The 24706-nt window shown below is 36.8% G+C and overlaps 1 protein-coding gene across 19 annotated transcripts in view; it reads right to left on the bottom strand.

The window, feature by feature from the left end:
• Positions 1-24706, bottom strand: part of ESRRG (estrogen related receptor gamma) — a 390416-nt gene that overhangs the window by 35243 nt on the left and 330467 nt on the right. For all 19 annotated transcript variants that reach the window (XM_088052404.1, XM_088052400.1, XM_005523330.3 and 16 more), the window contains 2 exons: positions 17080-17190; positions 12640-12801 (listed from right to left, as the gene is read on the bottom strand). In XM_088052404.1, coding sequence (XP_087908530.1) covers positions 12640-12801; positions 17080-17190 — 273 coding nt within the window. The remainder of the gene's footprint in view (positions 1-12639; positions 12802-17079; positions 17191-24706) is intronic.

Here is a 24706-nt window from a genome sequence, read left to right as displayed (position 1 = left end):
TCCACTAAATTTGCTGTCTGGAATGAACTGAAATAGTGTTTGGTTTGTGTAATTACGTCCATCTATCTTTATATTCCAGCGGCATATCGCAAATTGAAAATACTAAAAATTGACTGTTGGTTCTGATATTTAATGATTGCCAAAGACAAGACGATGATTTATTGGTTACTTACCGATGTGACACATTTGCATCTTATTAGACGGAGATTACTATTCCTTAAAATGCGGACGAGGCCTGATCATGTCTGATGGATTGATTTGATTTGCAAATGTAATCAAACTAATAAGAGGGAAAAAATGAGCAATAATGCCTTGTTTTTCAACTGGCAATCACTCCCCTGCCAACAACGCTGATATCCCTGACTAAGCAGCCTTCACACAGTCTTCCTGTCTCCTCAAATAAACAAAGGGATGCAAAGAGCTTGATAAGACGATAACGAGCCAAGTATGGATGTAACATGGAGCCTGTACTTCAGCACTGTACAAATGTATCAATGGGAGTACGAGGAGAAGACTTAACAGTGCCTTCAGTTCTTAAAAAGCAGAAATCAAAAACCCAAAGAGCAAAACTCTATGAAAAAAATCTGTTTACTAAACGGGGAGGGGGGAAACTGAGTTAAAAAAAAAAAAAAAGTGGTTTTAATTCAGGGAACCCCAGGAGAACAGTCCCCACAAGCACAAAATTTCCAGAATAAATACCTGGAATTCCTCAACCTGATAGCAAGCTAATTGGAGAATGTATTTTGGACAACATGATTCAAGCAACTGGAATCACTGACTGTGGCCACAGCATCAGAGAACCTATTTCCAGGGGTATGCTGGATGCTGTTTTAAAATTATTCCAAATACTAAATGCAAGGTTTCTGTCATAGCAAACATTCTATCATTCTGGCCAGATGCTGATGTTCCTGTAAGCACTGAAATATGGTTCTAGATAAGAAAAGACTCTTATTCAGCTTAAAGTAAATGACCCTAATTCTCCACAGTAGGATTCTCTTTCTCGTTAATAATAATAAAAAGAAATATTAAAAGAAAAAAAAGTTTTGTGCGAGGAATTGCACAAAGTCCCCCACCATTTACACAAAAGTGGTAATTCAAGCAGAAGGCAAATAATAAAGCTCTGAGGCCCATACAGGTTACAGATTACATACAGGTTACCTGCATATTTAGGGATTGATCCAAAGCAGTGAAATCAAGACAAGTCTTTCTGTTGGCCTAAGTGGATTTTTGTATGAAGCTTTACTAAAGAGGGAGGTTCGAGTGGGAATGCTGACAGCTGAGGAAGTGATCCTACACATACTGGGGAACACAGAGAATGCTGCACAATGGAAGTGCCTGTGTAAATAATGTGATTGTACTACTTAAATATTTTCCAGACTGACTGCTAATTTGCTTCACTAAGGGATATTCGATAATGTAAAAAAAACTTGCTTTAGGGAACAGCCATTATGAAGTGTCAGGTTAAAAACAAAGTTGAATATATAGCTCCAATTACCATGCTCAAAGACCTCAAAATATTTTCATAATTTAAAGTTTTATAGCTCATGTAATTTATACTTATTTTAACAGTGGAAAAGCATCCCAGTCAAATTCCAATTAAATAATTACATTTTGCCTACCTAAAATTCTCACTGCATTTTTAATTGGATAGGACACACTTCACTGCTTCTCCTAAATTGTTTAGTACTGCCATTCAGTATATAAATAGCTACAACTTTCTACCACGGAGACAGTACACTTGTTTGTGTAGCCATCAATGGCAAATTGGAGTTCATCTGTGTTGGCTGCAGCACTGGAACTCAGGAGACCCATGGCAGCCCTTTGTTCCTATCACCTTCTCACAAGCTGGATTTAGGTGTATTTTTTCTTCCTCCTAGCAGGTTCTCTGAAAGGTTTTATGTCTGTCATTGATGCTGGCTGATTATGATGCTGCTGGTCATGAACATGCAAATGTTCCTTGTCAACAGCCTCTTTTCTTGACTTTATCTCCTTTAATGCCACCTAAGCCTCTTGTCAGACACTGCCCTCTGTAGGTTTATGCTACAGAGGAAGCAGAATAACCCTGCACAGCACATGCCCTGCTTGTCCCCAGTCCTACCTGCACTGCCTGTCTGGGGCACCCTGTTTCCCAGTGGCCTCTTGATTACAGAGCCCATGGTGTGTTTCACATATGAGGATTATAGAACACAGAAAATTACTCATCACCACTGATGTGCCAGGCACAATCCTGCAATCTCCAAATTTGGGTTGAATACATTCAGCAAAGCATTCAGCACAACTCATTGATGGGGTCCAGAAAATATTCAGGTAACTCAAAACACAAAGAAACTCTTCAAAATTTACTCCTAAAATCTCACTGAATGAATATTATCTGGAATTCACAATGCATTTTGCATGTTGTATCTTTATGTGAAGATTCACTGACACTAAACAACCTGCTCCTGAATCCACCCAACAGTTAATTTTATCTCTGGGAAACTTCAAAGTAGTAAAGTGAAGAACGGATCACAGAGTAGAATGGCTTTCTACAAGAGACTGATATGGGGAAGGACTCTTAAATTCTTCTCACTGCAAGCAGAGTTAATTAATGAGAGACACAAGGGTCACAGAAAGTTTTATATGTTACCAGATATAGCTTGAATCATAGCAAGTTTGGAGTCTAATGCCTGTTCAGCAGGGCAGGCATGATGCTAAAGCACAGCCAGAAGAAATCTCTGTCTAGAAATACACCCTCTGCAGCCTGCCAGTGTCATGATGTATTTATGCCAGAAGTGCAACTTCTTTGAACAAATGTATGAGCAGCAGTCATTATCTACTAAACTGTTCCCCCTTAATCTCTCCAACAGCTGGATGTATGAAAACTGCAGATTTGCCCCCGCCTCTTCTCCACCCTCACCACAACTCTTTGCTCCAGTGTTCTCAAGCATAACATGTCAGGACTTGCTAAGCGAGCTGACTCTACTCTGCAAGTGCCATTTCCATTGAACTTGGAGCCTTCTGCATCTGTAGCTGCATCTCATTTCAGTATTTGATTTCACCTCAGCTGTTAATTCAGCTGATTGAAACTGATGGTGCACAACAGAGCAGATGAAAACATCTTGGGGAGAAGGGTCAGAGCTGTGAAATTTTCACTCGTCTATAATACGTGCCTCAGGAATTTAGTGTGGAAAATACCTTGGCCAGACCAACATATTCTCAGAGAACTTTCCAGAACATGTTTTCAAATGAAAGGCAAGTTGTGTGTTTTCTTGCATGAAGAATCACCAAAGTATTTTAATACTGCCTGCTACGCAGCAGTAAACTTGGGGATGATGAACTGAAGTAACATGGAGCACCAAGTCAAAAGTTACAGTTAAGTAACTGCTCCATCTAAGTAATTAAATATAGGGGCATTCAGTACCTGCATTCTTTGGATTCTCTGTTTCTTGGGATTCTTTCTGTACACACATACATGCCTATATATTTATAAGTGTATGCATAAATTGAGCATTGCCCCCAAAAAAAAATCTTACTACCAATGAAGGCATGAGTTCATAAAGCCCTTGTATGATCCAGCTGCTGCAGCAGGCAATTACTGCAGACTCATTTTCTAAAAACTGCTGATTCTTGTATCAGGCTGGACTGAGCCTTGCCATTACAACCCAGGTGCTCCCCTGTTATCCATACACTATATATAACCAGACCCAGGTCACCATGTGCCCTGCCAGAAACGTGCTGACTGGCTAAGGGGGCACTGCAATTCAGGTAATTAATCCTATTCTAATGTAGGTTAAGCAGGTGTGAAGCTGAACTTATCCAGAGAGAAAGTAGAGGCGTTCTTAGAATTACAGTATTTAACTGGTCTCAGCTGACTTTAGGAAACTAGACCATCCTGTGTCTCTGACCCAGTCATACAGGTGGAGACCTGTCTGCTCTAAATCCAACCTAAGCAACTGGCTCTTTCCCTCCTCCCATCCTGGATTTACAGTGTCAACATGTATGACTGAGAAGGTGCTCTTTTCTTCCCCACCCAGAACAAAGTAAATATATTTTTGTTGGAAGCTTAGTTAGGTAAGTTTAAGTCAAATGCTTAGTTTAAAATGGCCTACCATAAGAGGGCTATGTTGCTCTAAGTTTATTTCTGCATTGCCAGTGTTTGCTATGATCCTTTCAGAGGCCAACTTAAATGACATATAAAATTGATCATCTTATCTCCAACAAAGCTTTCAGGAATTTTCAAACTGAAAAAAACCCAGTTTTGATGTTCTTTAAACTGTGAATCTGGTTGAAATGAACCTTTATTTTTCTAAAGGAAAGGAGTCCTGTAAATACAGAAGTGATACTTAGTGAACATGAATGACAGGCTCAGTTCTGCTGCATTTGCTGCTTCTGCAAATTCCTCACTTAAGGAATAATATCAAGATTTGTTCCAACTTTCTTCCTACATTTCTGAGCAAGGCATCTTCCTGCCTTGCAGCCATGCACTACTTGTAAGAAGCTGGCCATCCTTGAGGTATGAACTGTACAATTTGGGTAAGTTTGGGACAGGACACCCCTTCAAAGACTATTTCAGAAGTTTCAATTTTTTCATACAATGTGCTTTTAACCAATGGTATTTTAATAAAGTTGAGCTAAATTATGGGGGGTGGTGATGGAATGATGGAATAGTCACATGGCTGAAAATCTAATGTGCCCAGCTATCTTGGGTATGGCACTCAAGATGCTTGTTCCACTTGCAAAAGTCCATTATTATTGAAGCCTCACATCCAGCTTGCTTCCAAGGAAAAAAAAAAAAGAACGGAGATTACAGTAAAATTAAAAAGGTTAAGATACATTTAGACCTCTTACCCTCTGGTAATAAGATTAATTCCTTGTTGGCTTAGAAGAAGGAAAACTGCTACTGAGTCATCTGCAATTTACACAGACCTAATCTAGTAAACCCATTTGTCACACAAGAAGTGGGTACAAAGGTGAGTATTGTTGTCCCCTAAGTGGAAATACTTGCTTAAACCTCAATTCTCCACAGTGCTGCAGAGTCCTGAGGTAGTGAGTACACACAGGGGACAAAGGAAACTCTCAGCTCCCACTGATACACTGACTACTGATGGGGATTTATCCCTTCAGGGCCAGATCCTTGAACAACAGAGGCTGGCACAGCACATTTGACTTGTACACCCATGACAACTGATCCTACCGAAGGCTCCTGGTCTGTCTCTATAGATTAACCGAGCAAACTACCATCTGCATTTCTTTTTAATTTTTGCTGTAGTCTCTGACCACAAAACAAGCCCAAACCATTTCCTGCAGTTTTAGCTTGCATATTTGTACACCCCTCTCAAAAATATTTAGATCTGCTAATGGAACAGAATAGTATTTTTCTCATTCTTTTCCCCTCTCTTTTATTCCATTTTAGCAGTGTATTTGAACACTTGCAAATATGAAGGGGAGCATTTTCAGCCTCCTGCTACTTCTGTCATGCAACATCTGTGAGCATACAACATCTCTAACTCAGTCTACAAGTCACCCAGTGTAATATAACACTCTTGATTTTGCTGGAAGAATAATAGCAAATGGCTGCATCTTTTTGTACTTCTGCATTTAAGACTCAGAAACTAGCCATTTTTGTTTATAGAAAGAAAATGAAAAGCACTGGCATTCATTACTGTTGATTTGCTCTCTTTTTATTAATCATTTCTTATTTTTAAAAGGCCACAGGAGTGAACAACATAATGCAGTGGTAGGAAGATATTTACCAATTTAGCACCTCATTATAAAACTACTCAGAAACCTCTTTGTCTCTCGTTTAACATAATAATTATTAGTGGCAACAAAAGTGGGTCCCACACTTGCACCATGATTAGCAAGTGATGAATTTGGGTTGAATATATTGCCTTTTGCTAAGTAAACCTTACTATATCCCAAATCCTCAGTCTAAAAAACATCTAATTTAAAGAAAATAATTTATACTCCTGTCTAAATGCATGTTTCCAAATTAACCAGTGATATTCTATAGAAAACAGCCTCTTTTATGCTTGAAGTCTCCAGCTGCCACACAATTTATATCTCTTTCCTCCTCTCTTTGTTTTTCAGCCATTTTCCCTGAATGTCAAAGTCAATTTAGTGCATTTCACTTTGCTGAATAAATCAGAGGCGAAATCCTTGCTAAAAGTGAAAATTTGATTTGCTAAAAGGAGCTTAGGGCAACTATTAATCAATATATCCAGAGTGTCAAAGCTAAGGCCATGATAGACATGCATTCATTTGGAGATTGGTTGAGGCAGATAAAGGGGGACACTGGGAAAAAAAAAAAAGTGCAACAGCCAGACAGTGTAGTGTGAATGTTGGGGGCTTGGGTGGAGGGAGAGGACTGATGGAAAAAAGAAAAAAAAAAAAGGAACAAAATAAGAAAAGGAGACAGTCATTCAGAAGGAAAAAAACAAATACTTGTATATGAATAAAAGGTGAACTTAATAGAGGCATAAAGTCACTGTTTAATTCTGGTCTCGAAAGGATTTTAAATATAGGATTTTTTTTCCTAAAAACCCCCACAATATTTAAAGATAAGAATTGAGCCAAGTTCTTTTGTAACCTGTTAATTAATTTTTTTTTTTACTTTATTATGCTTTTGGTAATGATTACTCTTAAACAAGCTTTTTCAATGAATAGGTACAGACTTTGAAGTCATAACTAGCAGGAGTTTCAGGTGCCTTTTTGAGTTTTACTGTGTATTTATTTTATACTCATGTATAATTTGCAGGTGATGAGATGTTTATATGTTTGAGTTTTTTTCCCCCTTAATTTAATGCAAGTAAAAAATGCCAGAAGCGACTAACCTGGAAACTAAAGTTGTTTTTTTTTACCCCAGGACATCTATGCCTAGCATTATTAGAAACCTTCTCACCTCTCCAGTGCTGTCTCTCTGAGTTCTGAACTGGAACTAGCAGACACATCACGAGTGTGTGCATCTCTAGCTGTACGCAAAGCCTACTACTCTTTTGTACCCAAATCTATTGAAATTTTGCCACTGACTTCAGCAACAGATTCATCAATAGCCCAACACTGTATCTCAGCTGAGTATGCTAAAAATTTTTAAAAACCTGAACAGATCCATTGGTTACTACCTTTTGCCACACTACAGACCCTTGTTTTGTTTTGGAAATGCTAGGAGACTTGTGGACATGTTTATTCATGTATTATCCTACCTCTTCCTCCCTGCCTTGCAGGATCAGTTAAGTCTTCTCTGTGATACTGTTTTCAAAAGATGAAAAACTGAAAACTGCCACCATTCCCAGCACTTCAAACACCAGGATAGATGAACTTCTGGCATTTTAGGCACACTGCCGTACCATTCTGTTTAGAGAAACCTGAATCAACATGGTGATCTAAACCCTGACCATGTTGGGTGGTCCATCCACGCTAATGCTCAAAAATAAAACTGGCAGCCAACTGCTGATTTCCCATATTGTACAATTCAGTGCCAGCAGGTCAAGGAAGTTATTAGTTTTTGAGAAACCTCTTGGCTGAAATCTCTACCCTCAAGGCTCAGGGAATGGCCTGCCTTAGATCACGTCACACTAGTTGTGAATTCAAGAACGTTTCCCTTGCAGGAAGAGCAGGTCTGGTTTCTGTACTTAAAGCATGTTTGTAGAAAGAGTTAAAAGAAAGGCAGATACCAGGCTTTTGATAAAGTGTCCCAGTTAGCACTTTGAGAAAGGGCAGGATGTCCTGATTCCCCGGGAGGCTCAAGTTATTATTCCTGCCAACCTCTTAGCACCTCACAACTCATCCTCCATTCCATATCACATGAGGAGTGAACACCACATTTACATGTCCAGCTCTCTGTGGAGGGACAGGCACCCTGTGATGGGGTGCTCTCAGAAGCTGCAGGGTTGTGTCTGAAATGGCCCTAAATCCAGCTAGCAGCACAAGGGACTAGGGAAGGCTGAACATAAAAAAATAATTTTACAGCAGCAGGCAGCACGGTACAGACACACAGGAATACACCTGACCCCCTCGCAGAGCTGAGATCCTCTACAGGTTGCCCCAATAACAATCCACACAAGTTGATTGTGGTCAACTTTTTTTTATACTTTTACCTACATGGGGTGGTATTTCTGAAACACATGGTGAGAAAAGGGCGTTTTGGAAATGACAACTCTGCAGCAAATCATGTTCTTGTTCAGTATTAGAATGTCAAACTACACCCCTGAGAGGTGCTTTGGAAAGGAAAGCTTAAATATTGTCCTCCACAAAGAATATGCTAGAACAACAATGTTTCATAAAACATTAACACTAAAATATTCAAAACATCCTTGCATTTGTTACATCAAAATCATGTCTCTTTTTTTTTTTTTTTTGTAATACTTGTACCAATGGCAGTATCAATTTCTAACTATTCCTTTCCTTGAACACTGTTATTTCTAACAAAACAGGGACTCAGCTGAAGACAAGCAGACTTACTTTACTAAATAATGTAACTAGTTATTTTTTATGTATTACTCTCATTTAATGTTTCCAAACAAATTTTTCATCTTAAGTGCAAGAAGTTGATTTCTATGGTCTGGTTGATGTTTTTTTCACGCATGTAAATTTTGTAGAGAACATTTTGTCTTTAGCTTCCTGTTATTTCTTAAGAGCTTAATGTTTGCTGCCTCCATTTAATATGAAAGAAAGTTGCACATTTTAGTGAATGTCAATGAGAGAGTTACAAAAATTGCACCAAAAAGATTCTGGTGCTATAAGTAGGTATCAGCAGAAAACAACCCTATATAGCGGAAGTTTAATTAATATAATGCAACCAATGAAATAGGAACTCCCCAAAATAGAGTGTGAAGGATAGGAAACTCAACTACCAGAAAATACTGAATTAAGGAAGGGTTCCTTATTTCAAAGATAAAAAAAACAAAACAAAACTAAACTAAACTAAAACAAAATAAAATAAATCTTGCAGGGACTTCCTAATACATTTACAATTTATTTAGGTCAGTTAATAGGAGTTTTGTCTCATCAGGCAGGAGATGAAGCAGAATCAACCTCTCTCCCTAAGCACCTTCAGTATTTTACTAACGAAGTTACAGTACATCAGAATATTTTAATCTGACACAAAGAACAACAATAGATCTGACTGCTGGCCTGATAATCTTCTTATCACACCCTGTGAAACCTAGCTCTAATATTTGACTGAGCCTCCATTACTCGGCAACACATTCTAAAAAGGCCAACAATGGAGAGAGAATGAAGTGGAGTGTGGAAGTACCTCCATATCTACATAAAAGAGATTAGAGGCGACAGCGTTCCATTTTACAGCTCAATCATATTGTGTTAGCATGCGCTTATCCGAGCGCGGATGAAATTGAAAGAGAAATAAAAAAGAGTCAGGCAGATAGGAACCATAAAAGCGAGGCATGAGCAATTTCCAAGGATATAAAAGGATGCTAATGGCGGGGCCCTGTCATTCTTAAAAAGGGCTATTAGGGCACCATCATCTGTTCTTGTGCCCTTACGCCTCTCTAACTAAAGTCAAGCATTTCCTAATGCCATTGTGATCTTTTTCTTCTTCAGATAAGACATGGTCATGTTTCATAACAACACACTTTCCATTTATTTGATTTATAAATGCAAGGAGACTAATTCTATTTACTGATAAAGGCTTTCCATATATATTTTTCTTTCAATATTTTCTTTTGTAGATGGTATAGACTTTTTGTTCAATAAAAGCAACTATTGAAATATTTCCAATACCACAAAAATACTAATGATTTTATGAAAGGACTTGAACTTTGTATAATTTGAAAACATTTTTTAGTCTCTGACTGAAATGGGAAACTGTTGGCCAGGGCAGAATGAATATTGCATTGTTACCTTTTTGTAGATAATCCTATTAAAAGACTTTTTTTCAGAAGAGCAAAAACATTGCTTCCGTTTCCTCCACAAAGACAAATTTTACATTGCAATGCTTTAGAGTTGAGATCTTTATTAGTTATTAAGCACCTGATATATACGGGCCTTTAATTACACTGAACCTTAAGAAATCACTATAGTAAAGAAAGATTTGCTGATTGCTGCTTTGCTGTGCTAGGCACAAATTCACTACTAGTATAATTAATCGACTCTACAAGATTTACACCAAGGGTTTACTTGGTCTGCCAAGCTACAGTGAACTTTTATGCAATTTGTACCCCTTTCCTAATTTATCCTTTCCCCCATCCCGTTATGCTTCTGCCTACAGTAACATTAATTAGCTTCACAAACAGGCAAGCACCAATCAAGGCTTTTCCAGAAGTTGTTCTGTGCCAGATATTAGCTGAGAGTAGGCACTCCAAGTTCAGCCATACTCCAATGTTCAAAACCAAGCTACAAAATCTCAACATATTTGCCCTTTAGCATGTCCAGCACCTCTGCATTTCGATTTTTGTGATCAAATGGCAGACAACAAGCACAGATTTTATCACTGTCCTGTTAACTGAAGGCTTATAAAAAGATTGTCTTTATTTCCTTTTTTTTTTTAATTCTCATTTGTAAATGAAATCAGGTAAGTACACTTACCTAGGGTGGCTTTACCACTCTAAGGTTTGAGCTTTCTTTGTACTAAAATGCTGTCTTGTGGCAGGTAAGTTCATCAAGTTGCTCAGATTTTAAATTTTCGGGACCAGTTTATGTCATCCAATACCTTTTCCACACTAACTGAAACAATAATTTTAAAGGCTGCTCAGTCTCATCCCCCTGCTCTTCCCATCCCTCCAGCTAAATCCAAACTACACAGCATACTCACAAATCAGCCTGACAAAAGTTCCCCTGCAACTGCTATGGAGCATGACTGACTTCTTTGAGAGCTACTCTATTTTGGTTAAGGTGATCTAGGTATCTTCCAAAGATGAAACTCAAACTCACCTACTTAACTCATTTTGACTTAATTTGGGGTGCTTTATTAGCAACCAGTGTAAGACAAAGTAGCTACTATAATATAGAGTGATGTTTAAATTAGTTTACAATTTGCTTGGGCTCATCTAGAACTGCTCTGAACAAAGCCATTCAGAAATGTCAGCTGTGTTCCTAACCACTGTAACAAATTGTTGCCTGAACGCTGTACACCTAATGACTTCAAATTAGCTGCACTGCGATATTGCCTGACAGTTCGTTACGACTGTTAGCAACATAGCCGGCGTATCATGACCAATAAATTGGTTTCAGTGTGGGCTGGGAAAGGGACTTCCATCAATTTGATTAAAGAAATTACTGTAGCATTCAAAGCATAAAGACAAACTAGTTTAAGGAGACAGAAATAAGTTAACTGTACCAGAAAAACATTGCTTGTGATACAAGAGCTTGTTTATATACCGTTTGCAGCAAAGAGAATGACTAAATTTCAACTGACTATTTTAGAGTCTTTAGGCTGTTGTCTTTCCTCTAAAGCGAAAAAAATAACCAAAACACTTCATAAAGGTACAAATTATTATTATTCTTTGATTGCAATTATATCTATAGTGCTTGTATTTACCCAAGATGACCCAGAAGAACTGGTTAGAACAAGGGAAAAAAAAACAAACAAACAGCAAGAATATTTCTTTGCAATTTCTTTTGAAACTAGAAATAAAGTATCTTTAACTCTGATAAACAAACAACTGACTGGATTATTTATTCTACTATTAAGGTGTCCCAAAATCACATCTAAAATGAGAATAACATATTACTCTGAGGAATTAAAGGTTATCCACTCTCATGCTTAATAAGGCTCCACTATCAAAATTAGAAAACTAATGAGCTGATGAAAACACATCAACATGTTCACTCATCTGCTGGACAAGAAAAATACCTTAAGAAACAAGAGAAAAAGCTGACCTTTTTTTGTGTGACTTTACCATTTGTGAAAGGTGATAGACTGAGAACCCTGGAGACTTCTCTAAGTTTGTCTGCTAGCTCTCAAAGCAAGAACAAACACCTCAGCATTGGGTAGGGGCAAAAATACACCTGAAATGTTATCTGAAGGATTTGCTAATCTTCTGAGAAATTGCTTTTGATGACCCCCATTTTTCTTGCTAATAAGATTGCCAGTCAGCTTTCATAATACCAACGTATTTATGTGATGCAGACTGCAGTCCACTCTGTGCAGACCAAGGAAATACTAAATTGTAAGAAGAGACTCTTTGGGTCAGTTCAGGTCTTTGTACTGAATTGCTGGTACAATTCAGTTCTCACACTAGATCAGTCAATGAAGAGAACGATTCCTCTGTGCCTTGCCAAAACATAACCAAAGTTTTCACCTCCTTTGTCAGTAGTGCCGCATGTCTGTAACGGAGGAGCCCTACTTACATTCAAATACTGCTGAATCAGATGACTACAGAGGAGAGAGCTTGTATGACTCTTTATGTCAGGCTAATGCTCTGGATAGCAAGGGAAGTTAATAAAAGGTAACGTGAAAGAAAAGTAATTCCCCAAGCAGCATGTGAAACTTATTAACATGGTAAGACTCGCAGCAACAACACTACTTCTTCCAAGGTAAGATACATGATCATCTAAACTATGTTCTGTAGGAATATTCTTGAGCTTTACAAAAACTTTATGTGTTGTAGGGAGGGAAAAAATTAGTATTTTTTACCAGCACAGAATAACCCATGTGATGATTTCTGTACGTTATCCATTTGTAATAAATACTGAATGTACCTGGAATATGCTTAGCCCATCCAATGATCACCACCAGTTCTCTGTCTGCCAGGTCACAAAGAGTGGTAAGTGCTTTGATGTCACTGTCTGGAACAGTGGGGTCAGGCATAGCATAGATCTTCTCTGGTTCAGCCACCAGCAAATGGGAGACAATCTTGTTATCTGTAAAAATGGTCCAGAACATTACAAGATCACCAGTAGCATCATTCTACACTTCAAACAGATGGCTCAGATTTAAAAGTGCACAAAAATTTGTCTTAAGACGCTCAACCTGATTACACCTTATTGTAACTTCATGACCTTCTACAAGTGGTTACAGCACAAACAAATCTGATCCATTAACAGTGTTTATCAAGCCAGACATATATGTTCTTAAGATAATAAATTCAATAGAACATAGAAACACATAATCCCCTTTTATTACTGGAGTACAGACTTTATTGAAAAAGATTAATGCATTAGAGCATATTTTGTACTGTTCAAATAGAAAAGTTTTGCCTTTATCTGATTACCTGCAACCCACCCTACCCCTTAAAGGCAGGGGCACTTTTGAGTGATAAAATACCACAGTCAATCACTGAAACCTGTAACTTCTGTCAGTTACCCCAACTACCATCCTTTACGTATAAACCAAGGCTAACGATCTCCTTCTCATTTCTAAACAGGAAAAACCACTAAAATCAGGGAGAATAAAAAGTGTAAAATTATGCAAAATATTAAAGTATGCAAACTCTACCTCAGAAAACTGGTTTTGTGCAAAGAATGATACTTTATCGTAGTCACACACTGCTTATTTTTATCGATATAGCATTTTCATTCACATGTTAAATATTTACTTTTTCATCCAGTTGACTTGTGGCATCTATTTGGAATAATCAATTAAGTTATATGGAAAAATGCAGAGAGGAAAAAAAAAGAGCCCACAAGATTTACAATACAGTGTTGCTATTCTGTAAGTAGGATAAACATAATATGAGCACTATATCCGTGTGAAGGCACAATGGAAATATTTTATCTCTATACAGGAGCCTGATTTATTACACTGAGAAGGCAGAACTGAAAAATAGGAAAAGGACTAATTCATTAAGCCTCCTAATACAGGGTACATTACTATACTTCCCAATATATTTACATTTTACTTTTCCTGGCAGGTACATTTTTTGACCTCAAATGCACCACCAGAATTTAAAGCCCAAATGATACCCTTTAGTGATTTTACATGAATTTGTTCCCGTCAGTGAGATAAAAATGTTATAAGGCTTGATATAAATGGGATTCCACTGTGAGAAGACACCAAGCATTTTCTGAGGGCAGAGAATGCTGTCAGAATTAGTATAATTTTACCCATTTGCATATAAGTCATGGGACAGACTACACTGTCCTCCTGCAATGGAAGTTGACTGCTTCCAGCAGTGTCAGAGAGGATCCCTACTAGTCCATGACATATTTCCATAAAATGCTCACTTGATTCAGATTTCTGATACTTTACTGCTCTTTAGTGACACACACTCCTTGACTCTGGTGTACTGTCTCTACAATTTTTGCCTTATTCCAAATTTGTGTGTCAGAAGTTGTGATATATGTTAGTCTTTCATATAGTAAGTGCAAAAGTGAACTGGAAACCATCACATCAAACACACATTGTTTTATTACAAGGGGACATATTCATGTTATATGAATTTATATGAATTTATATTAACTATAGGAACTCTGCCAACTGATTAAGTTTTTGAACTCAATAGTCAACTGATTATCACACTGATTAATGAGGAATTCTAGTCTTATTTAGAAATGACAAATGGTAGTTTTAACTTATATTGGCAAACAGCCTTTGCATGTTTTTTTTTAGTTTTTAAACAGTCTCTTCATAATCTATTCAATTTCACACAGAAAACACCTAAGTGAGAAAAGACAACATTACTTCTTTCCAAATTCCAGTGTTTTTAATTGGTTAGGAAAATAGGATGAATTAATTAAGAGTTTCTGAACATCCAGACATATGCATGCAGCTGAAGACTTCTACTTTCTGGGTTTTTAAATGATAAACGAATGAAGAAGCACTCTCATCCTCAAGTTCTGGGATTTCTTCCCCTGCAGCAGAAGAAATGGCTGAAGAACCACTTTCATTAGTGTATGAGGCTCCTCACCAATGGCATTGATGATTTAGGAATACTGATGATTATTATAGAATATTGTCTATTTTGATTCAGGATTTGCAGAATCTCAAATACCTCTTATTTTGCAGTCATAAAATCTATGGCCAGGCCACTAAATTCTATGGTGAAGGTGGAAAATATAACAGAGATCAGTAGTACGTGTAGGAAAGATCCTCCAAACACCTGTTGTTTCCTTACAGTGGGGAAAAAGCTTCATGCATTAGCACAGAACATAGGAAAACTCAGAATGTACTCAGAAAACTCCATCGCTCAGGAAATTGAATAGCCATGAGCACTGTTTCTAGGTAAATCTTATTTAATGTTTCCCTAATTAGAATCAATAGAACCCAATTTTCATTGCTGTGCCTTTGTTATGCATAAACTATCAGTCAGGGTCCAGAAAATCTCCCAGGCTACTTCCACACAAAACCAATTCAACCGTTTCAAGTCTGGACACTTATCTGCCAGGATTTGAAAATTAAGTTTGAAAAATGTTTGTTACAAAATTGTTTGTACTTGAATAAGCTAAGGAAAATGGAGGGAGGCACTCAGATAATAAGTAATGATTTATGAGGAGGTTAGTTTATCTTAGACAACTGGAGCTTACAGAAATTGGTGTAGTTATAGCCTTATAGGTAATGTAATGCACCACGTTGCAATAATCTTGGGTTTACACAGAGATCCTTGTATTTCAGGACAACTGCATTAACCTCTGTTCATATCTTAAGGGTTTGGGGCTTTTGGGTTTGATTTTTTTTTTTTTTTGTCTGTTTGGTCTTGGCTTTTTTTGGTATGTGAGGCTATCAACAATTCTACTCAATGACAGTACCAAGTAAATGAAAAACTGACAATCTGTGCACCCAGGAAAACTAAACCTCTAATGAAATTAAGCATTACAGTTTATTAAATTTTATTGTATTATCAGAAAGTTTTTATTATAATGTGCAAAATCTGCTTAGTGCAGCCCTAGATTGTATTTACAGAACAGTGGGACAGCTTATGGAGGCTGAGTAGAAGATGCCAGATTGGACAATTGAAGGAATATAATCAGCATAATGTTTTTTGGAAAGGCAAAAGGAAACTATGCCATATGTTCACTTAAGCCTTAATTTTATGTAAAACTGGCTGTTTTTTCTTTGACACAGCTAAAATGCCCTTTCACTTACAGTTCAAAGACTGTTTATTTGCTCTCCAGATCCCCATATGCTCAAACGTATTGTACACAGCACTGTCCCCTACTGGGGAACACCATCGGAAAGAGATTCCATTTTCCATCCAGCCAGGTATTTTCAAGGGGCTAAAACTGACATGTGTGCTGTCAGAGGCTTAGGGGCAGAGGCAAATGGGAGACAAAGAAGGAATCTGCCCTCCTTATTTCACTGGCTTATTTATCCATGTTACAAGCAAATTAACCTCCTCAGCAGGAGCAACTGGACACGTGTATTCCTATTTGAATTAGAAGAGTTTACAACTCTTGATACAGAGCCTGTGTGTCTTTGCAGGGTAATACATCAGCCTCTTGAACTACAGCTATAATGCTATTAAAATTTACTTCATGGAATTAGTACAGTCACTGCTTCAGTTTATATAAGCTGCAAAGCAAAACCCCTAACTATTTTTAGTTAATCGCAAAGAGGATGGAACTTGTATTTTAGCAGTGAGATGATCATCTCTTTCTCTCTTAATTTCAGCCTGGTGAGATAAATCAAGGACATTATTAAAACAGAACAAAACAAAGAAAAAAGTTTAAAAAAAAAATCCATGAGGGCACTAGAGCCCAAACTACCACTTTCTGCTTTGTTATTAGTGTGGCATATTGCTGTTTTAATCTAATGTTAGGTAGTGTATTAATCTATAGGTATAAATTAATGAGGCTCTTAATGTATTTTCATTGGGAGGTTGAGCAGTCAAACTCATTTAGTTAGTGAAAACTACAAAAATCAGTTTCTTGTGAAATCTGAAAGTAGAAGCTTCAATGAGCTGATGATCACGGTATGAACCGTTTTATGTACCACTGAAAATAAAGATAACCTGTAAATGTAAAATTTGCACTGCATAAACCGTGCTTTTATACACTTCCACCTGTAAAAACACTCTTTGTTCAACTCCACTTGAGAAAGATGAGCATATTTAAAACAAAACCTGTTAACAGCCAAAGCGATATAGTCCTCATGGTAATATTTTCTGACCAAACCCTTGTTTAATTCAGAAGGAACTTAGCAAACAGGGCTGGGAGTCAATAGGCTGTACTGAGAGAGAAATGTTGTGTATGTGGTGTACTCACATGGCTTTTTTGCTGGCTGAACTAGCTGAGGGTTCAGGTATGGGCTGTTCTCTGCATCTATTCTGCGCTTGTACTTCTGGCGACCTCCACGTACTCGGTCTAGGCGCACACCTACATTTGAAAACACAAACATGTAATTAAATACTTTATGAGCATGCCTTTCAGGTAATAATCTTCTATTTCCTGCCTTCCAATATTTATATTAAAAGCATATTTATTTCAAAAGATTAATTTTAGAAAGCATGGGAAATCAGTATTACAAGTATTTGCAAGCAGTTTAGAGTTTCACACATGCAAGACTAAGTATACAACATAATTTCCTGTTCATTTAAAACCATTCATTCATTTTTACATATTATTAAAAACAGCTAGCAAGTTTAGTTTCCATTTGAAAAAGGCTAATCTTAAGTCATCTTTGCCAGAAGCAGAATTTCAAAGCTGTAATAAACACCATGGATATAGAAGCATAACATTATGAGCAGAGAAGTACAGAGGATTAGAACTTTAGGAACAATGAGTCCTGTATACAGTTCAGATAGTCAAAATCAAATTAAGATGGATTAACATGGCCAGAGGATACAAAGTAAGTATCCCCAGTAAAATAAGAATATATATGTGGCTTAAAGACTGAAATTGTTCATGAGGATTTGAAAGAAATTGTACAGTTGTGCATTTAGATGTCATCAGTGATGAATTAACGTTTGTGTTCTACCTCCATACTGTTCATTCCTTAAATACAACATTCTGCTGGCTGGTTTGTATGGATATATGAGTCTACCTTCCTGAAACAAGCTATAGGTGCTCTCACTGACAAAATGAAACAAGATGAAAGGGTGCAAAGACAGTAGGTCTTACAAAACACAGAAATATTTTTATTTCTTTCTGAGTCTCCCAGGCAGATTTCCAGACAGCCCAGATGAATGTGACTAAAACCAAGTAGTCACATAACACGGAAGTTGAAGAACTTGGCACATATGCAGGACAACAGGACAAGTAATACCAAGTGCAAAATTTGTCCCTGATGACACGGATTTAACAACACAAGAACACAAGGACACATTAAGTATCAACGGCCCCTGAGAGCGATGTATTAAAGTGCAACTCACTTTCCCATTTTTCATTGTCTATTTTAGCTCTCCTCCCTCTATGTGTATTTTCTATTGCTATTATTATGCCCCACTCTTCTACTTCCCACTCCTCTGATCTCTCCCTTACACACAGAATATCTCAAGAACTGGCTTCTGGACAGCAGGACCAGTCTGCTGGTCTTTAGGACCACTAAAGAAGTTACAACTCATGTGCACAGCAAGAAGAACATAGCAGAGTTTATGTAGTGTCTCTGAACGTGCACTGCTAGCACAGACTAGTTACTGGGAAACATCTGGCAGCCCTCTTTTCTTCTCAAAATCCAAAAAGGATTAACTGGGCTTTGGTAAAGGAAAGCTGTTTTGACAATTAGTCAGAAATCCAAGTTCAACTTTTGTTGGGGTGGTATTAGGTTTTTTTTGCTTATATTTTCTGGGTTACTAACACAGGAAGGAGATGCTTGCTTTAAGGACACAACAAACACCTGCAACTGTAATTCAGTTGAGTTGTATACAACACTGTTCAATAGCTTTTGCTCTTCAGGAAAGTAGCAGCTCATCACCTCTACTTAACAGTGAAACTTCACCCGGTTTACTACAGAAGACTGTGTATCAAACCCAGGAAGTACATTTCTCATTGTATGTCTTCAGTGGCATTTATGAGGATCACATGATTTGAATAGTAACACAAATGAACCACATACTCCAAGAGGTCATTGCATAATTATGAACGAGATCTTATTTATAGTAGTTACCTACATAACTTGTGACTGATTTGTGGTCTAAGCTCTTTGATAAAATTTTTGCTGATTCGATCATGGTTATTTTTGGTTTCATTTTTTTAAAGTTATACTTAGAAACCCATGAACTACAAGACCATTTAAAAAACGATACCACAAACTTTTCCAGAACTAACAGTAGCTTACTGTTCTTAACACTTGAATTGGGAGTTTGAGCTATACCTGAAGCAAATGACATCCAGGACAATACACTGGCATAAAAATAAACAGCAAAAGACCATGGTTTGAACGTTGAATATTCAGAAACAGGCAGAGGATTAGAACAAGCCACATGCAATATTGGTGGGATTATGAAAAAGACTGCCCAGCATTTGAAGAAAAATAGAAAGAAAATTATTTCTGCATAATTCAGATGACATCCTTCTTTCTGCTTGGGAACAGATTTCATAGTGATGAAAGATGGATAGCATCAGACAGAAGTATGTTTAATCACAAAGTAATGGAACTGAAGCTTAAATTAAAATAATATAAATCTACCTAGATGAACATTTTTTTTTTTCTTTTGCATTAGATGAGATACACATTCAAGCCATTCACATACTCAATGGAAGGAAATACAAAAAAATGTCATAATAGCAAAATTTGACTTAGATCCACACCCACAGCTAATATACATCACCATATCTGTAAAAAAAGCTTTCTTTTAAAAAAACCCCAACTTCTGGATAACTGAGGAGCAATTGTATTGCACAGTTTAAACATACCTAAATCTATAATAGAACTACTTCAAGTTTGAATGTGAAAATAGTTTTAATAACATAACACCAACAGACTATAAATTAGAGCTTTATAACCCTTCCATTAAAACTGAGTTTACCATCATTTTGGCTCCCAATATTTCCTTTATCTGTAAGATATCCTATATCTATATTTTTCTGTATCTATATCTGTAAGAAAGTAGATACTCTGGATTTAATTTCTGATAATCTAACATACCCTAAGTGGTATTTTACTTCCCAAGGGAAGTATAGAAGTAAACACACTGTAAGACACTGCTTAACAAGCTCTACCCATCTGACATTCCATAAAAACTTTGGAGTTTGGCAGGTAGCAAACTGAAATCCAGAGATTCCAGTGTATATGCACACATATTCCTCTGTAACTCCTATAGTTTATATGAGAGAATTCACTACATAAAGGTTTATTTATCAAGACAGTAGCTCTCAAGACAGTAGCAACTGATGCCTCCTTTGTTGCAATAACAAAGGGAAGAAATAAAAATAATTTTGTCCACAAAAAATCTTCATTTGGGGCAGGAAGAGCTTTACATCAGTCACAGATGTAACTGTTTGAATCCCACACAGTCTGTATTTAGATTATTAAAGGGGATATTGTGGTATCTGGATAAATTGAGTAAATCTCTGCTTCAGTTCTGCAGTGCATTTTGGCTTCACAAAATCTTCAGCGTCTCCATTCACTCACACAATCAGTCCTCAACCATGAAGTGAAAAGAAAGATACCCACTCCACCCATAAAAAATCATGTAGTATCTCCCAATGAACTGCATTGTACATATTATAATTACAGTTCTTCAGGCTCAGAACATCCATTCGTGTCACTGAACACAGCTCCACCACAGACAAGGAAGTTGATTCTTCACATTTCCTAATGCTCATTTGGAAAGCCTTCAACAGAGAAATAACACCAAGAGCCCTATTGGGAAAAATAGGGATGACCACAGGGTAGAAATAGGAAGAACAGCCTTGTGACCAGTTAAGAGAGCAGTTACTTTCAGTGTTGAAGTGCAAGACAACACATTCACTTTATATCCCAGGACAAGCACAACTCATGAACTCATTTCTTCAAGAGTGATGAGTAGTCAGAGATTTACAAATCTCAGAAGATGAGGGTTGGGCTGTAGAGCCATAATAAAGGAAACGGTGTAAATCAATGCAATAGCTACTTTTTAAAATAAAACAATTAAATGTACTGATACAAAGTAGGAAATTCTCCAGCTACTCTTGAGGGAATAAATGCTTTTATATAGTCACTATATAAGCTCCTACAAAAAAAGTTTACCTCCTGGTTCCTTACATAATCTTTGCATGATTTCTATCAAATGCTACACAACACACAACAAAATCACATTGTAAGTGTGTCCACATAGCCTTGCACAGAAACAACTGAAGGCCAGAGCACATGAACTACCTATCAGGTTATTAAATCTAAGCAACACAGGCAAACCTGAACTAATTTTCTCTGTATTTCCTCATCTGTTTCTCCCTTGCCAATAAATGTAATTATTATTCCTATTCTCTGGCCCTTTTCTCACATCTCATGCAGGCCTTGAAGACCTCATGGAGGACAGATACCCACTGTGACGATGCTACATAAACAAAAGGATTGCCCATACCCCAGTATATTACTGATTTTGCAATTCAGGTCCTCAAGATGAAAATACTATTTAACCATGTCATCTAATTTTCCATACAGATCCAAGCCATATTAAAAGTGTATTATTTACTCCTTTTATCACACACCACTATTTACTCCTTTATCATCCATCTCTATTCTTCTTCTTCATCCCCTCCTTCTTACCTTGTCTACAAGCTTCCAGTGTTCATTTCTTCACTTGACCCATAAACATTCTTGTCCTTTCCACAGAGTTCTATACCCACAAGAAATTCTCAAGTTACACTGGAAGGCATTAGCCCAATCCTTCAAATCAAGTCCTACCAACACCAGGACTGCCTGTAAGAAATTGTTCACTACCTTTAATTAGGGAGCTTTTTATTTTGGGAAAAAAATACATATGTATATAATATACTTGATCAGTAAACAACACATTTGAAATCAGACTCAAATGTGCAATTTTGACTTCCTTCAGGAATTTCATATTCTACTCCCCCTAAATAACAGTCTCATGGCATGCTGATATATTCTACATCAACGCCACTCTGGCAAATTCCACCTCTAACACAGCATTTGGCATGTATGAAAAATATTCCTATCTCGTTTTTTGAGATATGTAACTGGCTAACAGTGCATTCTCTACAGATGTCTGCAATATTCCCAGCACTGTCTTCAACAGTGAGACAGGTAAAAATTAACACCCCCATAACTGCAGCTCTAGAGGAACATTAGCAGCAGAGGTAAAAAAACCCAAATTAACAGCAAAACTGGAAAGCACAGAAATAATTTTAATGGCAGGTTCCAACATGGTTCTCCTTTGGGATGTCTTGATAGAGTGTTCCAGTTCACTTGAACATACTGTGATTATTTCTAAGATTGCTGAGTAAACTTCAGTGAATACTATAAATTCTATTTTGCTTTTATTTACATAAACCAGAAAAACTAGCTGATTTTTCCACCATGAACACAGACAGAATGTATTGAGATTTAAGAATGCACACTCATCTAAATACTCTTTATACACTTCAGCAACCTCTATAACTTGGGGTTAAAGTCCAGTGCATTAACCCTGCAGTCTGAAAGATTTGCAATGAAAAAAGTACTTTAAACCATGAAAGGCCTCTCTCAATGCAGTAGAAACACACAGAAAAGTAACACAGCTGAAGAAGTAAGATGAGCTATCATTTTTTCTGGATCTGCATACTTGTTTTATGTGCTGAATTACAAAGATGCCAAAAAGCTTCTGCAATCATTTGACGAAGTATTTGGATAATACCTTATGCAGGTAAAAATTCAGCTACAGATGTAAAATATGTGTCTACTAGGCAGGTATCATTTTGAAAACAGAATCATAATTCATCAAAGAATTTATAAGCTATGACTCATATTAAAGTTTTCCTGATCTATGGTTAAAAATTACCAAGAGAAGGCTTTAGTATTTTGTCTTCCTGTAGCCATCTCCACAATTAAACACATTATTTAGAGTAGCATAGGAAGTCTAAAAATCATCCTCCTACTTTATGTTCAGTTATTATCAGTAAGTATTTGTTTATGTGGGGTAAAATTGGCTGTTCTCGAGAGGTGCCTATAAAACAATTAATTCATGAACTGACTTATATAACTGACTAAAAAAAAAAACAGTGTCTGTTACTTTAATATCTAACTTGATCTGGGACTAAAAATTGTTTAATTTATCTGTTCCTCTGCAATGATTTGTGAAAAACAATTTATTACTTAAAAAACGCAAACAACTGGGCTAATTAAAATACTTAGTGAATTGTTCCAGATTGAAAAAATCAAAAGAGAAAAATACTGCTTTTGCAAAACAAGGGCTTCAAGCCAATACTTCAGATTTTGCTTATGTTTAACAGTAAACAAAGTTTCTAGGCAACCAAATGTATGCAGTATTTTGGAAATTCCATTTTTGTCCTGGGAGAAGGGGATGAGAAGGCTGGATTTTTGCAAAGGAACTGATAAACATATTTCTTAGGTTAAAGCCCAGTGGTTTGGTTTTTTTGATTTGACGAAAGAACTGATAAATGCATTACTTACACAGCTCAGTACTCAACCTCTCTTGAAAGGAACATTAACTTTGCATGAACTAATCATCTACATGCTGAAATTTTGTGCACTGTCATTTATGCATTAAACCACAAAAGAACGTGAATAAAATCCCCTTAGTTTTCCCATGTAAATGAGACTTGGTGTAAATAAATTCTATTATTTCTTAGCCCAAGTGATTTCCCTTGAAGAATGGTCCATAAACAAAGATGTTCACATGAAGAAAATGTGGCATAAAATGTTTAAGAATCCTATTGTTCCTTTACATTTTTAAATGGCTCCATATGCATCCTAATCTGTGACACTCACAAATACAAATTAGGTCACACGCAACAGGTGACAAGTTTTAATTGAATGTCTTCTGTCTGCAATTCTGACAAAAGGTGAATGGAAATAAATGAGTCTGGCAAGACAGCCCTGAGCCTTACAATACCCAATACCTCATTATTTTTAAACAGCTATCTATAAACTGATGCTGACAAGCCTTGAACCTTTTATTTCTGTTCAAGAAGAGGTGAATGTGCAGGAAGAAAGAAGAAAATAAAAAAAGAAAAGTAAAACATGACAGCTACACTGTTGCATTAAACATGCAACACCCATTATCCAATGATTAGCTCTCAAATATTACAAAAGAATATCTTTTACACTTCACATAAGAACTTAGGAAAAAAAAAATCTGTCTCTTTTTTGGAAGAGATACACTCTATGCACTCCATTACTAGTGCCTACAGTTGATCTTTTCGGAGTTTTATACTACCAGATTTTCAGTGGAATTATGCTAGACTCTAAGATGATTTTAAGAGACTGAAATTAGGCCAGTAAACACAGGTTATCCAGCTTCCATTTCTTTTCCTTCCCTTTTCCAAAGTGAGGAAGAGCCTGTGTTGCAGCAAAATGTGCATATTTGTAAGTCACAGAGGAAAAGGAATGTAGAACGAAGGCTGAATATACATAAAGCCCTGGTGTTTCTGAAATGAAGCAGTTACCATTACATAATACTTCTCTTCCCATCACCTGGATTACTAATATACTAATTACTAGGAAGCAGTGTAAAATACTGCAACAGCTTCTATGAATAACACAGAAAATACTGTTGCTAATTGCACCATTAAATTTCATGTCAATGTGCTTATATATCATAACCATCCTATATGAGAGTATATGCCTTATTTTTTTAATTATGCATACAATGTCCTGGGACAGGGTATAAGAATAAATAAAGGCAATCTATCACTAACTAAATACCACAGTTCTAACCTTAATTTATTTAAATATAATTACTGAAGATGCTATCTTGTTTCAGAGCTCAAATTACAACCAATTTAATGA

This window comes from Pseudopodoces humilis, chromosome 3, assembly GCF_049639895.1.
Source record: "Pseudopodoces humilis isolate 2021_Gansu_Grassland_sample_001 chromosome 3, ASM4963989v1, whole genome shotgun sequence".
Lineage (NCBI taxonomy): Eukaryota > Metazoa > Chordata > Aves > Passeriformes > Paridae > Pseudopodoces > Pseudopodoces humilis.
The sequence above is the reverse complement of the archived record's forward strand: the minus strand, read 5'-3'. Positions and strand labels throughout refer to the sequence as shown.